Raw genomic sequence first — 16,624 nt, 5'->3', positions numbered from 1 at the left:
CCGGCTGATACCACACCGCAGACTGTGTTTATTGCAGCAGCGTGAACCTCACATTAATTTAATTCTGGAGAGGAAAGGGCAATATTAGATTAACTAGACTGGCACGCGGCTCTGCGCACGGACCCATAACGTTCTCTAAATGTTTAGGATTTTTACTCACTAACCTAAAGAAAAAATACCTAAATTGTTATTTATAGCGTCTTAGAATAGGCTATGTCTAGATATTATATATATATTTTTTAAAAGTATTGTATTACTGGTGGTGTGAGAACTTAAAAATAGTGTTTGTTTTATCTCCACAAAAGTGGCACTATACAAAAATGTTTTGTTTTTTTCTTTGTAAAGTATTTATAAAATATGCCGGTTCTTGTAGATATTTAATTATTTATTTATTTTTACTAAATATGCGCCTGAACGTCTGAACTAAAGCGTCTCCTAAGGTATTTGCCCATAATTTAATCTTTATTTTTCATGTAAGTTATGGCTTTGTTGTCCTCAGATGTGTTGTTGGAAAAGCTGTGGATGACAGCGCAGAGGAAGTTTTGAGTTTCTTTATTTTTAAATCTGTTCCTTCCTGCCTTTTAAAACAAGTCCCTCAGCCCGACGGGCAACGAGCTGCGGAGCGTCTTTCCTTAAGAAACACACACACACTCACACTCACTCACACACACTCTCTCACACACTTCACCGTGAATCTTTCAGGTTGACACTTGCAAACAGGAAAGCACTTTGGACAGGACTTTAACTATTGTTGTTCCAACATTGTTCAAAGATAATCAAATGGAAATGGTCCTGATGACAGACAGACTGCTAATTAATTTCAAACAAACGGGAAAAAAGTTTAGGAAGCTCAGTTTACATTGAAAGAAACATTTAATAACATAAGAAATAATCAATTAAAAAATAGTATTAATATGTTGATGAATATCCCAATATCAATCGGATAACCAGTAACTTTTTTTTTTTTACTTTCTGAATTGTTTTCAGCTTGGACATTTTTTTCTTCTTTTATCTACAAGTAAATACTCACCATTTCTCTTTTAATCTAGTTTGTGGGGGAGAAAGTTCTCTAAAACAGCTGTATTTTTTCACCAACTACATAAATGTACTACCTTGTATTAATTAACAGACTTCTCTCAATCAGAAACCCCCCAAGAAAGAGGCCGCGGTGAGACCCGTTTTTCCGCAGCACCGGAGCGGATCGGGGCCGTGGGTCACCGGGGCCGGGGCTCTCGGGGGCCGGGGTTCTGCTATTTACCCATATGTCGGTCTCGGACTGTGGATGGTGGTTGGTCGCTCTGAACTAGAGAAAACTGCACAGGCAAATGTTGACATGAGTCACCAATAAGTATGACATTAAAATAATCTACTAGTGTTGCTCCTTTGATCTCAATACAACTGCTAACCCAAGCTTATTAATTAAGCGAAATCTAATACTCACTTATCAATCAGTCATTGATTCACGTGCATTTTTAAAGTTAGTCGAATGCGTCACTGTAAACCTGGTCGTCCCGTGCAGGAGGACCCGGGTTCGAATCACCTCTGTCTCCCATTTTCTACTAAGTCACTTAAGTAAAAGGTAAAAAATAAATTTAAAGAGAAATATATATAGCAATACATTCGTTGAGAACTTCAGCAAACTGTTTTCCAAACACCGTAGTATTTTTGTTGAGGTGATTTGTCATGTTGAATTTGAGAAGCATGATCTCCATCAGCAGCCCCTCCGAACCCAGCTGCTGTTACAGGGTTTGTTAACTTGATGTTGATGTATCGCTCGGTTCCAGGGTGAAAATTGATCTAAGTGCATTTAAACCCGATGACAGAGCCGGTGTAATGTCATTGAAATGTTCCAATCTCAAATACTACTACTTTAAAACGATTGTGTAAAGTGCTTTTATTCGAACAAGCAAAATAGCAATTGAACTTATTTGTGATCTAGGAATAATAAAAAAAGTAAAAGAAGTTGAGGAGCGTTTCCTTTAAACTTTTTCACAGCAACACACAGACACCATGAGTGGCATTCAATGGATTTATTGAACTGTTCAGTCCCTTGACTTTTGGGGGAAATTACATGACAAATTCCACATCCCACAACATAACAAAAAGTCTTTAAATACCCACCTTAGGTCTGCCTGCCAGTCACAGTCTCTCTCACACACACACACACAGTCTCTCACACACACAGTCACACAGTCTCTCTCACTCACACACACACACACACACACACACACACTAAACCTGATCTTACCTGAACTTGTCCATCGTACACGAATCAAGACTTACCAAGCAAGGCGCATTGCCAATTTTAATTTAATCTACAAAACTGTCTTTAATTTAGGGACTGTATGCTCGGCTGCTCTTGTTACATTTCCCCAAAAATTCTCAAAAATGCGAAACTCAAGTATTACTGTGACTTTTGTGGTCAACTTCATAACACAATCTGAACATGGGGGAGGAGGAAGAAGAGGAGTAGGAGTCAACACATCACAGCAAGGCTAATCAAATTACATCATACAGGAAATGTACTCTCCTGCTTTTACCCACAGGCCCCCTTTTATCGTGGACAACACACACACATCCTGTTGTAAGGTTCGGTCATGGGCAGCTTGGGAGTCTGCGCTGAGTTCACCTGCACTGCAGGGACTTCAAATCTAACACATTTCCTCTCAGGTCGATATGCTGCTGTCATTTTAGAAAAAAAGAATTATATACATTGCAGACAGAGCTGGAGCAGAAACAAAAGAGGTTTATGTGAACCGAGCTCATGGTGAAGGAAGGAAGGAAGGTGGAAGACACACCGCTGTCAGCTGGACGGGAAGTTCACTGCGCTTTAAAGGCTGTGCTGTGATCGCTTACCACTGCCTTTTTTATTTCTAAATTAAAAGGAGAACAGCAGGCCAACTCCCAAGCTGCGCACTAGCTGTTTACAGTAGACTGAAGTACACAAAGTCACACATACTGTTGTATACCGGGGACTGGAGTTCTGGAGTAGTTTGCTGGCTGTGAACACATGTAAAGAAGAGCGCACAGGTGCTCGCTGTTAAGACTTAACGGGGGCAAGTTAAAGCATTCTACATCAAAAGTTCCCTAAAAGTAAAAAAAAAAATTTTTTGCACAAACAGGATTCATCTGTGCGGTGGGGGTGAGGAAGCAGTCGGGTCCTTCTGGGGTGAAGAGCTGCCTCCTCTTCAAGGTGGGAGGAGGGCGGCGGGGGGGTCTTTCACAGCGACGAGTACGGGGATGCGGCTCGTTCCTCGGCCTTCCTTCCTTCGGCGCTTCCAAAACGAAGCGAGTGTTCCGCAGAGGAGGAGGAGCGGGGGACGAGCGACGAGGATGGGGTGTGATGGAGGTTGGGGGGGAGCAGTCTCATTCCGTGGCCTTAAGAGAGAAAGACAGCTTGGGCCTAGACTTGCCCTTGCCTAGGATGATTTTCTGCTCCTCCTTCTGCTGCTTTTGACGGTCCTGCTCCAGCTTCATGCGCTCCTCGTGAATCTTTCTCTGTTCCTCTACAATACGCAACTGCTCCTCAGCCTGTGGAACGGAAGCAAAGCACGGAGACAATAGGGGTCAGGCAAGGTCAGAACAATACTGCTGGCATTTGGTTTTCAAACATGCTAATAAGTTGAGAAGCCCGATAAGGGTTAATATTAAAGACTGTTAAATGAGCGGGTTTACTAATTGAACTCAAACTGAAGCCTAAAAAAAAATCTAATACAGATTATATAAACTCTGTTCTGAGTCTTAAAAAAAAGAGCGCTATTTTTTACATATATTGACAAAGGCGAAAGGAAATAGGAAAAGTCAAACGATACGGAACGAGGAGAATATAATGAATTAAATAAGTCAGTACATTTTGTAACCTCGCAATGGCAAAACTCACACTGGAAAGTTAGGAGACTCCAACATTTGCCCCATAAATATGAAACAGTCATTACATTAAAAGTCTAAATTTATAGCATAACTCTAGCTGTGAGAAACAACATTTCCCATACTTCTAATGTCTCGGTGCTCTATAAAAGCCACATTCCCGCAAACTGAAGCCATTGTCTCCAACTCAAACGTGAATTCATTAAACACTGCTTTACAAATGTGTCAGACAACAGGAAATCAAACACACTGTTGTTAAGCAAGGTTGATAGTCATCAATTCTAAGTGCTTCTTGTCAAAGTACTTCTTGGTCATATTGTGGTGTGTTGAAAGCCTTGAGGTCTCAGTCAGCGGTGCTCAGAGATTTGGAATGAAGACATACAAGTGAAATTGAGAGCACTAAAACCAGACATGACGTGAGTTGGGTTTTCTATCTGCACTTAAGAAGGCTCAGTTATCATTGGCTGTGATCAGGACGGTCAGATTTTGAGGAAAATATATAGTTTGTGGGTATCAATATGCTCCAAAAAAGTTATTAAGAAATCCCTGTTTTTGTTTTAAATATAAAAAAACATGGATTTTTTTACGACATTAAAGCATTTAAAGAGGACGCGATAAGAGCGTTCTCGTATGCGATGAAGGCAGCGATCAAAACAACTAAATTGAAGGTTATGAATTTTAGTAAGATGGAATAAATGTATGAAAGCGAAACAGGAAGTAACAGAGCAGGGCGTACCAGTTTGGCCTGAGCGTCGGCGATCTTGCGGTTATTCTCCTCCAGGATTTTTTCCAGCTCCTCCCGCTTAGATTTTTCTTCCTCCTAGATGGGTGACACGGTGCCATGTTAGCGCACGCACAGGCTACAGCCACAGAGAACTTTATACACGCACACACACACACCCTCTAATTGTCACACATACCAGCACACACACATAAAGTCATTACACCACAGAGGAGTTTGTTTAGCCTCTCGCACATGACCACACTGTGGCATTCTTTGCAGTCAGCCCGAATTCTTTAAAAAAAAAATACAAAGAGGGGGCAAAAAGCATATAGAAACTGTGGGGGGGGGGGGGAAATTTACCGGCTACTACTTTTCCCTCCCATACCTCGTAGAAATAATTAAAGCTCACTTGCTGAATTATCGTAAAAAAGGTAAGACAAGGGAAGTAAAAGAAAAAGAAAAAAAAAGGGGGGGGGGAAATCCCACTCATCACACTCATAAAAAGAAACATATAAATGACAGACAATACAATCTAGAGGAAAATACATTTTTTTAACTTCATTATAAGCATGAGAAAAAAGGATACAAATAAAGGAGGGAATAGTTTTGGCTCACCAATGCACGTATACCTACGCATTTTCCTTGCCTGTGTACCTACACAACTGGTGAAAGCATTCGGCATTAAACGGTTGAATATTTACTGTCTTGTCCCGGACTGTGTGGCCCCTGCAGAGACAGAGAAGCGCTCCTGGGGTGGGTGGGTGGGTGGGTAGGTAGGTATGGGGGGGACTCTGCCATACCGCGACGGCGGCATTCCTCTTTATAACTGATCTTTGTACTGCTTAGCCTTTGCCTGCAGCCACAGCTCATTCTGTTTAAGGGTTTATCCGTTCTGTACGGCGGCCCCACAGGAGAGAACAGTACAAAGTGGGGGTCCACGGTACACTTACAGTACAGGACACGAGTCACGGTGAGCTGAACGCTGCAGGCCAGCTCGGGGGGGTCAAGTGCTAGTTAGGAAGTCGCTGAGTTGTTGTGTTTCCAAAATAAAAACAACACAAATGTATTTAAACAGTCTCAAAATTGAGCAGCAAACCCTATAGGAGAAGCAAGTCATGAGTACAAAACACAGTACATTTGCTTTGCTAGAGAGGAAAAAGCTCTTCAAATTACAATTATTAGAAAAATAAATATATTAACAGATAAAAAAAAAAGGTTACACCAGATAGTTAACCTCGTCAAAACAGGAAACAGGAAATGTCCGTCATTATGTATCCAAGAGCAGGTGGCGTCTAACAGAAGAATCCCAAAACAAGGATTGTTAAAGAGATGGGGGGGGGGGGGGGTAAAGCATAAAACCTGTACAGTACAAACTGTCTGTGAATTAAACAAATGGGTTTAACATTTATACACATCAAATTGGGTTGGAAATGTCAGCGTAACAGATAGGAAACCTCCACTCAGGAGTTATGGTAGGACTCTCCAGCTGAATACTCTGCATTTTTGGTTGTAGAAGGGCCAGCTCTACCAGTCCTGTGGGTTACACTGCCTCGGTTCAAGAGTGGGAAATTCAGAAAGAGGCATACAGACAAACTGTAAGGGGGCACAGGGCTGACCCAATAAGTCCTGTAGGTGAATGAGGCTTTCTAAGACTACATTTCTCACCCGATTATCCCCGAGCCACTGGCTGCTCTCTGAGAGAGACAGGGTCACTAGGCTTTAGCGGCCCTTCTCATACACAATACATTATTACTCTAGTATAAACAAACCCCCTTTTTTAATGAAGCCTGGGGAGGCGACAGACAGGCTTTGTCAGACCGCTTCACTCTCTAAAATTCAAAAGCAAAGAAAGAAGCACGGGGGATGTACTGACTTATGATAAAGCCCAAAAAGGGTTAATAATCAAAACTGTTACAGGATATTAGGAACACTGATGGAAATCAAACTAAAGCTTAAAAAGAATCTAATGGAGCTTATATAAACTTGTAGGGATTTGGGAAAATTTAAAAATGTTCAGAGACGGTGGTCTGAGAATAGAGAGCTCTTTATAACATATAATGACAAAGACATTGGGAAATATGAAAAGAAAACACAGAACCAGGGGGGGATAAAACTGAAATAAAGAAATCAGTCAATTTTTGTAACCACGCCATGGCAAAACTCTCACTGGCAAGTTAGGAGACTCTCCTGAGATGCCAAAACTAACATGTGTACATTGCTGCATATGTATAAAACAGGCAATTATACTTAAGTCTGAATTGCCACTTTGCTCCAGCATAACTCTTGCTGTGAAAGACTTATAGTGACTGTTAAATGAGTGCAAGAAAAAGGATAACTTAAGATGCAAAATAGTTTTATTACTTTTAATCATTTTAATCCTTGTGCACTTAAGTTCATGCACTTCTCATCTCACATATTTTAATTTGTAAGAATGGCCATTTCAACAGTAAAATGGACAATTACATTTATTAGTAATGCAGTACTACATTATTTCCCTGCAGGCTGTGCATATACCCTCCCTGTAGTGAAACTTGTACCATGGCTAGGTCACGCATGTCCTGCAGAAAGGCAACAGTCAGACCAGCTGACTGGGGGAGGCGGGGGACAGGGAGGTATGTAGGGAATGGAGGGGCTGCGTTCCAAACGACCGAGCGTTACCTCTCTGGCCTTCTGGGCCGTGAGCTCTGCCTGCCGCTGTCTCTCCAGCTCCTCCAGCAGCTGACGCTCCATGATGCGCTTTGCCTCCTCCACACGTCGCAGCACCTCCCGCTCAATTTCGTCCTTCCGCTTCTCCAGCTCCTCCTCCACCCTCTTGGCTACCAGCTCCTCCACCCGCCGCGCTGTCTCCTCTTCGATCAGCTTCTCCTCGATCTCCTGCTGCCGGCTGGAGGACGGAGAGGGAAACAGGTGAGAGGAGCTATGAGAGCAGGATCACAGAGGGAAGGATGCAGGGATTTATCATAAAGCTCATTTACTGTCCAAACATACTCTACTACACTCAAACCAAGCAACTAAGTGAGTTACCAACACACATTTATTCCACTGGCTTCTTTATAAGGATTTAGAAAATGTTATCTGCAGCAATTTAAAGTCGTTTCAATGCAATATATGTTCACATTTTGAAAGCTTTATTGTCATATGCAAAGTAGATGCAGTGTAGTGATGGCAATGAAAACTTTAAGTCCCAGGCTTCCCCCAATAATGAAACATAAAAACATAAAATAAAATTGTCGAAGAAGAAACACAGAATAAATGAAAGTGCAAGAGAATATTGCAAACTAATGTGCAAGTAATACAGTACAAGTTAACTACATAATAGTCAAATAGAACAAGATGAGCTTATATCAGAATGTAAAATTGAATGCTACAGTGGGTTGATGCAGATGGGGGCTGAGTGTGATCCTGTTTCCCTATTGGAAATGCTTTTAAATTGCTCTTTCATTCTCCAATGAACAGGAAGCTATTAAGAGTGAATGTATGTTGTCACATCGCTCCTGGCACCACTGTAAACACAAAACCCACCCTGCCTGGATCTGATTTCATTTGGTCAACCACTGGGAAACCAGAGACCGCTCCCAACACAGGCCCAAGTACTTCCTTATCGCCCAAGTCTCTGTGTCGGGATATTTACATGTGTATACCAGGAAAACTGGCCCTGTGATCAGGGGGTTATAAAAGACCCACTCAGGAGGCCAGGTGTTGGGCAGCGGCTGGGATCTCAGGTGTCTGTGCGCCTCTGGCTACCACACACACATTCACAACAGCAGCTACCCTGTCAGACAGATACAACCTGCCATTAGACAATAAAACTAGCTATGGTCATTATGTGTGGCAACTGCTGGAGTGCTTTAACACAGAATAGCGGAAATTATGCACTTTATTAGCACCTCCTCAAGAGGCAACTTCCCTGCTGCAGCAGCTGGTGATGCTGTCAGACATGTTAAAGATCGCTGTACAGCTAATTGTCCAGCTTTCATAAGCCGACCACTACTTTTTCCATACTAATGTATGCATTGATCTAATTTTCAATAACCCATAAGTACCCTAAGGTCAAAAGGAAAGAGGCAAAAAAACAATTCTTATGCCAGATAATCATCAATAACACATTCTGAGTTTAACCTAAAGCACAAGTGCAATGACCTTAAGAGATGATTGAAATAGCTGCAAACTGCACAGCAATACCTAGCATCATGCATTACAAAAAGGACCAGTGACCTGCTACACTGACAATAATACTTATTGATAACAAAGTTATCATTTCTGCATTGCAACGATGAAAATTGAATTAATGGTAAGCATTGTGCAAAAACAGGTATGTCATTTTAAATTGAGAATTATCTAAAAATTAAACTTAATTTCAAGTGCAGCCCAACTGAAAAGGTGAGTTGGCCCCTGAGGTGCTCGGTCTACTCTGACAGGGATACTGTTTGTGTGTGTGCACTCAGGGCCTGTGGAGCCTAGCTGGCGTTAGCATGCTAGTGCAAAGAGCTACCCATACACCTGAATGGAGCTAGCCTAGCATTTAGCTTAGCACAAATTGCAGTTCATTTTACGTAAGTTATCGAGTCTTTCATTAAATTATACTTACATCTTCCTCTGTCTTTCCATTTCTGCCCTTCTCTCCTCCTCCTCTTTCCTCTGCTTCTCGTCCAGAGCGTTTCTCTTGCTTAGCGTCCTGCCGAAGATGTCGATGCGCTCCGGCGGCGTGGCTGGTCTTTCTCTGCGGGACGAGGCTGTGGTGGACCGGGAACGAGAACGAGATTCTCTGCGACGGTTCCTTTTCGCTTCCCTGGACTTGGACCGCTTCTTTGACCTCTCCCTGTCTCTGGAATGTGACCGGCTCCGTTTCTTGCTGTGCTTGCTGCTTTTGGAGTGTTTGGAGCGGGACGAGCTGCGGCTGCGAGATCGGCCCATGTTGACCAGCTCCGGTTAGCGTTACGCCAAACTACGGTGCCTTGTGTCTGATATGTAGGCAATACCGCGAGTCCTGTTGCACCAGCTCCTTTTTAAACGTATTGTTTACAGCAACGTACCAAGTGCAATTGCTTCAATGATTATATTTTGGAGAAATAATCATTTAAACTGGTTGTTATTTGCCCTACTAACTCTCTGTAAAGAAAGATGGCGGATTGTCGACTATCGCGTTTCCCAGCATGCACCGCGGGTTTCGGTATTTTCCGGTGGTTTTCGGGAGAGCCCAGACAGAACAGTGAAATTCTATATCAATGTACAGAGCCTTAACTCTATTGAAATGAATATATTAAGAAAATATTATGTTAAAAAATGATTGAACAATTGGTGTCTATAAAACCTTGGTGTTCAACAGTAATTACATGTATACATAATTTAGGATTGTTCAAATTAAACGGCATTCCTAACAGTTTTATCCCGCTGTTAATTAGCCTAATTCCTGGTATGGTTATCAAGTGAGTGACGGTTGGTTTCATACTTAATTGTCTCGCATATTGCACGTTTTGGGTTGTTTGTTAAGTTAACACTTTATTTTAGCTGTCAATGAATAAAGTGCATAAATAACAAATTGTTACTCTTCAACTAATTACAAAATGTGTGATCTTGAAGTAGGCTACTACTGTAATTGTGTGCTCTCAAGTTACTAAAGCGGTTGCACACTGAAGCATGTAATGTACCTGTAACCAGCAATTTCTGTGTGACGCAGGTAAAATAGCTGTTTTTGCCAATGGAATCAGGTGTGCTGGAGAGAGTGAATTAACAAGCATACTTCAGTTTCCTGTCGGAAAGGGCTGCTTGGTGGCAATGTAAAGCAGGAAGAATATAAATTAGTGTACACTGAAAATGGAATTGTATTTTATCAATGTAATGTTAAAACAAACACAATCTTACAGTATACAATACAATTCATTATAATACAAAAATAAATATTAACACAATGTTAGCATTATCTTTCCGAGAACCAGCACCTTATCGTGGTGGAGAGGTTTGTGTGCCCCGATGAACGTGGGGGCTGTGTTGTCTGGAACCTTGTGTTCCTGGTAGGGTCTCCCATGGCAAATTGGTCTCAGGTAAGGGGCCAGACTAAGATTGGTTCAAAAGACCTCATGAAAAACACACATGAAAGTGAGGATACCCGGCCCGGAGGAAGCCCGGGGTCCCTTTCTGGAGCCAGGCCCAGAAGGAGGACTCGTCAGCGAGCGTCTGGTGGCCAGGCTTGCCACGGAGCCTGGCCGGGCACATCCCGAAAAAGCAACGAGGGTAACACCTCCGCTTCCCCGTCCCGCGGGCCCACAACCTACGGGAAACAGCGATGGGGTTGGGTGCGCTGCCAGAAGGGTGGCAGTGCAAGGAGAGGGTCTCGACGGACCAGACTCAGGCGACAGAAGCTGGCTTTGGGGACGTGGAATGTCACCTCTCTGGGGGGGAAGGAGCCGGAGCTTGTGCGGGAGGTGGAGCGTTGGATCTGGTGGGGCTCACCTCTAAGCACAGCGTCAGCTCTGGAACCTTACTTCTTGATAGGGGTTGGACTCTATTCAAGATTCAAGATTCAAGATTCAAGAAGCTTTATTTACCCCGAGGGAAATTAAGGTGCAACAGTTCAATACAAAGAAGGAAGGAGAAATATACACTCAAAATAACTAAATTACTAAATATACACTAAATATAGACTAAATATACATCAAATATTACTAAATATAAACTAAAATAACTAAGTATAAACTAAGTATAACTAAATATAAACTAAATGTATCAACAATAACAGCAGCATTGCAAATATGAAATAGTGAAATAGTTACAGTAACTACGTAGGTATATACAATATACAACAATACGTATAGTGCAAATGGCAGTACAGTAATAAGATAAATAATAAAACTAAGCTGAGTACTAAATACTAAATAAAGTGACATGTGAATAAAGTGACATGTGAAAGTGAAAGTAAAGTGAAATGACAACATTGAGATGTAATAAAGTGAACTCAGGTTACTGAGTCTCCAATGTTCCTCTAACGACCTGAGGTAGATGAGTTAAAGAGTCTGATGGCCACAGGGAAAAAGGACTTCCTGTGGCGTTCTGTGGTACGCCAGGGTGGAATGAGTCTATTGCTGAAGGTGCTGCACCTGGTGGAGAGGTTGAGCGTTGTTGTCCATGATACTACGCAGCTTGCGCAGCATCCCCCTCTCAGACACCACCAACAAAGAGTCCAGCTGGACCCCCAGGACGGAGCCAGCCTTCCTGACGATCCTGCTGATCTTGTTGGCGTCTGCTGACCTCAACCTGCTTCCCCAGCACGCAACACCAAATAAGATGGCACTGGCTACCACCGACTGGTAGAACATCTTCAGCATGGTGTTACAGACGTTGAAGGACTGGAGCCTCCGCAGGAAGTAGAGTCGGCTCTGGCCCTTCTTGTACACAGCCTCAGTGTTCTTGGCCCAGTCCAGTTTATTGTCCAGGTGAACACCCAGGTATTTGTAGTCCTGAACAATGTCGGCAGTCACCCCCTTGATGGAAATGGGAGTGGGGGTAGATTTCCGCCTGCGGAAATCCACCACCAACTCCTTTGTCTTGGCGGTGTTGAGCTGCAGGTGGTTGAGCACACACCACTCAACGAAGGAGTCCACGACACCCCTGTACTCCTCATCATTTCCCTCGCTGACACAACTAACAACTGCAGAATCGTCTGAAAACTTCTGCAGATGGCAGGACTCCGAGTGGAACTGAAAGTCTGAGGTGTACAGGGTGAACAGGAAGGGAGAAAGAACGGTTCCCTGTGGAGCCCCTGTGCTGCTGACCACAGTGTCAGATACACAGTCCTGCAGTCTGACAAACTGTGGTCGACCCGTCAAATAGTCCGTGATCCAGGAAACCAGGGAGGAGTTCACCTGCATCGCCGTCAGCTTACTCCCCAGCAGGTCAGGCCGAATGGTGTTGAAAGCACTGGAGAAGTCGAAGAACATGATTCTCACAGTGCTACCGGGTCTGTACAAGTGGGCGTAGGCACGGTGAAGCCGGAAGATGATGGTGTCCTCCACTCCTAGCTTCGGCTGGTAGGCAAACTGCAGAGGGTCCAGCGATGAACTAACCAGGGGCCGAAGAAGTGACAGGACCAGCCTCTCCAGGGACTTCATCAGGTGGGACGTCAGCTCCACCGGTCTGTAGTCGTTGGAGGTGCTGGGACGCGCCTTCTTTGGTACCGGAACCAGGCAGGAAATTTTCCACAGCACAGGGACCCTCTCCAGACTCAGGCTCAGGTTGAAGATGTACTGCAGGACTCCACTCAGCTGGGCAGCACATGTTTTGAGGACCCTCGGGCTGACGCCGTCGGGACCTGCAGCCTTGCCTGGGCGGAGCCTGCACAGCACTTTCCTCACCTGCTCTGCTGTGAAAGTCGGTGTGCCATGTGAGGGGGAAGAAAGAGTCTGTGTTGTGTTGATGGGGGAGGGGTGAGGTAATGGTAATGGTGGGGGAGAAAGAGCAGGTACGGTGTAGCTGTGGAGGGACGGTGTGGGAGGGGGGACAGCAGGGCTGGAGGTTCTAAGGGGGATGGTTGTAGAGGAGTTGGGGGAGGGGTAGACCGGAGCCCTCTCATCGAATCTATTGAAGAACAGATTCAGCTCGTTGGCCCGGTCAGGCCCACCCTCTGTTGTCTGGCTACCAGGTTGTTTGTAGCCAGTGATGCTCCTCATGCCACTCCACACGTCCTTCAGGTTGTTCTGCTGGAGTTTGTGCTCCAGCTTCCTCCTGTAGCTGTCTTTACCCTGCTGTATCTTCTCCTTCAGCTCCCTCTGAACCCGCCTCATCTGCTCCCTGTCCCCGTCTCTGAAGGCTCTCTTCTTCTCGTTAAGCAGGACCTTGATGTCTCTGGTGACCCACGGCTTGTTGTTGGGGAAACAGCGCACAGTCTGTATGGGAACAACACTGTCCACACAGAAGTGGATGTACTCTGTTATGCAGTCCCTGAGATCATCACTGTCCTCCCCATGAGAATCGCAGAGTAAATCCCAGTCTGTTGACTCAAAGCAGCCCTGCAAAGTCTCCTCAGCCTCCTGTGACCATCTCCTCACAGTCCTGATGGTAACAGGCAGCCGCTGGACTAGAGGCTTATACAGGGGCTTAAGGTGGATGAGGTTGTGGTCTGACCTTCCAAGTGGAGGAAGGGCAGTGGAGCTGTATGCCTCCTTAACATTGGCATACAGCAGATCCAGTGACTTGTTTTACCTGGTGGGACAGTCCACAAACTGCTTGAAGGTGGGCAGTGTTGCAGCCAGAGTGACATGGTTGAAGTCCCCAGATATCGCGATGAATGTGTCTGGGTGCTGTGTCTGAAGTCTCGCGACAACGGAGTGGGTGACGTCAGTCGCGAGCGCAGCGTTTGCAGACGGTGGAATGTAAACAACCAGGAGAATCACATGTGAGAACTCACGCTGCAGATAGTATGGCCGCAGACTAACGGCAAGCACTTCAATGTCCGGGCTACACACACGTTCCTTTACAGTAACATGTCCAGGAAAACACCACTTGTTGTTAACGAGAATAGCAAGCCCCCCACCTTTCCTCTTGCCACTCTCATGGTGAGTCCTGTCCGCCCTAACAGTGAGGAAGCCGTCCACAGTTGTGAGGGAGTCTGGTTGTCCTCGTGGAGCCATGTCTCCGTGAAACAAAGCACACTGCTCTCCCGATACACCCGCTGAGTCATCACCAAGCCCGCTAGCTCGTACATCTTGTAAGCTAGCGACCTCACGTTCCCCATGGTGATGGAAGGGAGATATGGTTTATATCTCCGCTTCTTCTCCCGTTGTTTACGTCAAGCCTTGCATCCCCTGTACCTCCTCTTCAGCTCCCTGGGGATTTCTGGGACTCCCGTAGCAACGAGGTTGTATGTTGTAGCGCCAACAGCTGACTCCGGGTGTAAACAAAGCCTCCGACTTAATGTTGTTGAGCCACGGAGGAGACGCGATCAGTAGAAGTGTCCCCAGAATGAGAAACACGGCGAAAAAGTTCCAAAAACATAGTTGGCTACTTGACTACTTACTGAAAATAAATGCTAATATACAACAATTCTAAGAATAAATAACTAAAAAGTAGGAAAAGAGAGAGAGCGACTGTTGCTGGCTGCCGCTCATAGCAGCGCCGGCAAGTGAATCCCACCGTTCTTCTCCGGAGTTGCCCAAGGTGTGAGGCGCCGAGCGGGTGTGGGGATACTCACAAGCTCCCGGTTGAGGGCCGCTTTGTTGGAGTTTACCCCAGTGGATGAGAGGGTCGCCTTCCTACGCCTGCGGGTTATGGGGGGAAAAAACTCTGACTGTTGTGTGTGCTTATGCACCAAACAGCAGTTCAGAGTATTCAGCCTTCTTGGAGACCCTGAAAGAAGTCCTGTATGGGGCTCCTGAAGGGGACTCGTTAGTCTTGCTGGGAGACTTCAACGCACACGTGGGCAATGATGGAGACACTTGGAGGGGCGTGATTGGGAGGAACAGCCCCCCTGATCTGAACTGGAGTGGTGGTTTGTTACTGGACTTCTGTGGTAGTCATGGATTGCCCATAACAAACACCATGTTCGAACATAAGGATGCTCATAAGTGTACGTGGTACCAGAGCACCCTATGCAGAAGGTCCATGATCGATTTTTTTATCGTATCATCGGACCTGAGGCCGCATGTGTTGGACACTCGGGTGAAGAGAGGGGCGGAGGTGTCAACTGATCACCATCTGGTGGTGAGTTGGGTCGAGTGGCAAGGGAAGCCTCTGGACAGACCTGGTAAGCCCAAACCTGTAATGCGGGTGAACTGGGAACGTCTGGAGGAGTCCCAAGTGCAGGAGGCCTTCAACTCACACCTCCGGCGGGAGCTTTTCAGGCATCCTTGTGAAGGCTGGGGACATTGAACCAGAGTGGGCGGTGTTCAAAGCCTCCATTGCCGAAGCTGTGGCGGGGAGCTGTGGTCTCAAGGTCTTAGGTGCCTCAAGGGGCGGTAACCCTCGAACCTCCTGGTGGACAGCGGTGGTCAGGGAAGTCGTCCGACTGAAGAAGGAGGCCTTCCTTATGTTATCCCTGGGTACTCCTGACGCAGTTGCAAGGTATCGACTGGCCCGAAGGCAAGGCAAAGCAGCGGGTGTGGGAGAAGTTCGGAGAAGCCATGGAGAAGGACTTTCGGTCGGCACCAAAGTTGTTCTGGAAAACCGTCCGACACCTCAGGAGGGGGAAGCAGGGAACCATCCAAGCTGTGTACAGTAAGGATGGGACGCTGTTGACCTCAACTGATATTGTGTTAGGGCGGTGGAAGGAACACTTTGAGGAACTCGAGTAGACTAGAGTATGAAGGGGGATCAATTCCAATCGCATGGGGGGAAGTCACTGAGGTAGTCAAACAGCTCCACAGTGGCAAAGCCCCAGGGGTAGATGACATCCGCCCAGAAATGCTGAAGGCTCTGGGTGTTGAGGGACTGTCCTGGTTGACACGTCTCATCAACATTGCGTGGGAGTCGGAAACAGTACCGAAGGAGTGGCAGACCGGGGTGGTGGTTCCTCTTTTTAAAAAGGGGGATCAGAGGGTGTGTGCCAATTACAGAGGCATCACATTACTCGGCCTCCCCGGGAAAGTTTACTCTAAGGTGCTGGAAAGGAGGGTCCGGCCGATTGTCGAACCTCAGATTGAAGAGGAACAATGCGGTTTTCGTCCTGGTCGTGGAACGACGGACCAGCTTTTCACTCTCGCAAGGATCCTGGAGGGGGCCTGAGAGTACGCTCATCTGGTCTACATGTGCTTTGTGGGGAAGGGGTCTGCATTTCGGTGGGCTAGGGATTGCACCTCTGCTTTTTGCTGATGATGTGGTCCTAATAGCTTCATCGGTCTGTGACCTTCAGCACTCACTGGATCGGTTCGCGGCCGAGTGTGAAACGGCTGGGATGAGGATCAGCACCTCCAAATCTGAGGCCATGGTTCTCAGCAGGAAACCGATGGACTGTCCACTCCAGGTAGGGAATGAAGCCTTACCCCAAGTGAAGGAGTTCAAGTATCTCGGGGTCTTGTTCTCGAGTGAGGGAACAATGAAGCGTGA

The 16,624-nt window shown here is 45.7% G+C and overlaps 1 protein-coding gene across 2 annotated transcripts; it reads right to left on the bottom strand.

Moving 5' to 3' along the window:
• Positions 1-2,015: 2,015 nt before the first annotated feature.
• Positions 2,016-9,756, bottom strand: arglu1a (arginine and glutamate rich 1a). 2 transcript variants are annotated; one of them, XM_063887893.1, is made up of 4 exons: positions 9,180-9,756; positions 7,250-7,508; positions 4,604-4,687; positions 2,016-3,531 (listed from the first exon to the last, which is right to left on the bottom strand). In XM_063887893.1, exons 1-4 carry the CDS (start codon positions 9,503-9,505, stop codon positions 3,367-3,369), a joined length of 834 nt encoding a protein of 277 aa, XP_063743963.1. In that variant the 5' UTR covers positions 9,506-9,756; the 3' UTR covers positions 2,016-3,366. The 2 variants fall into 2 exon arrangements, with proteins under 2 accessions (XP_063743963.1, XP_063743964.1); XM_063887894.1 differs by having other exon boundaries at positions 7,250-7,475; positions 9,180-9,751.
• Positions 9,757-16,624: the final 6,868 nt, after the last annotated feature.

This window comes from Eleginops maclovinus, chromosome 7, assembly GCF_036324505.1.
Source record: "Eleginops maclovinus isolate JMC-PN-2008 ecotype Puerto Natales chromosome 7, JC_Emac_rtc_rv5, whole genome shotgun sequence".
Taxonomy (NCBI): domain Eukaryota; kingdom Metazoa; phylum Chordata; class Actinopteri; order Perciformes; family Eleginopidae; genus Eleginops; species Eleginops maclovinus.
This window is presented reverse-complemented; position numbering and strand designations above follow the sequence as displayed.

Excerpts from the sequence above, each read along its gene's own strand:
- arglu1a (XM_063887893.1), bottom strand. The coding sequence starts at position 9,505 with ATGGGCCGATCTCGCAGCCGCAGCTCGTCCCGCTCCAAACACTCCAAA. Across the intron at positions 7,509-9,179 it reads ATGGAAAGACAGAGGAAGAT|CTCCTCTCACCTGTTTCCCT; the intron begins GTAAGTATAATT and ends CTGCTCTCATAG. Across the intron at positions 3,532-4,603 it reads CCGACGCTCAGGCCAAACTG|GCTGAGGAGCAGTTGCGTAT; the intron begins GTACGCCCTGCT and ends TCCGTTCCACAG.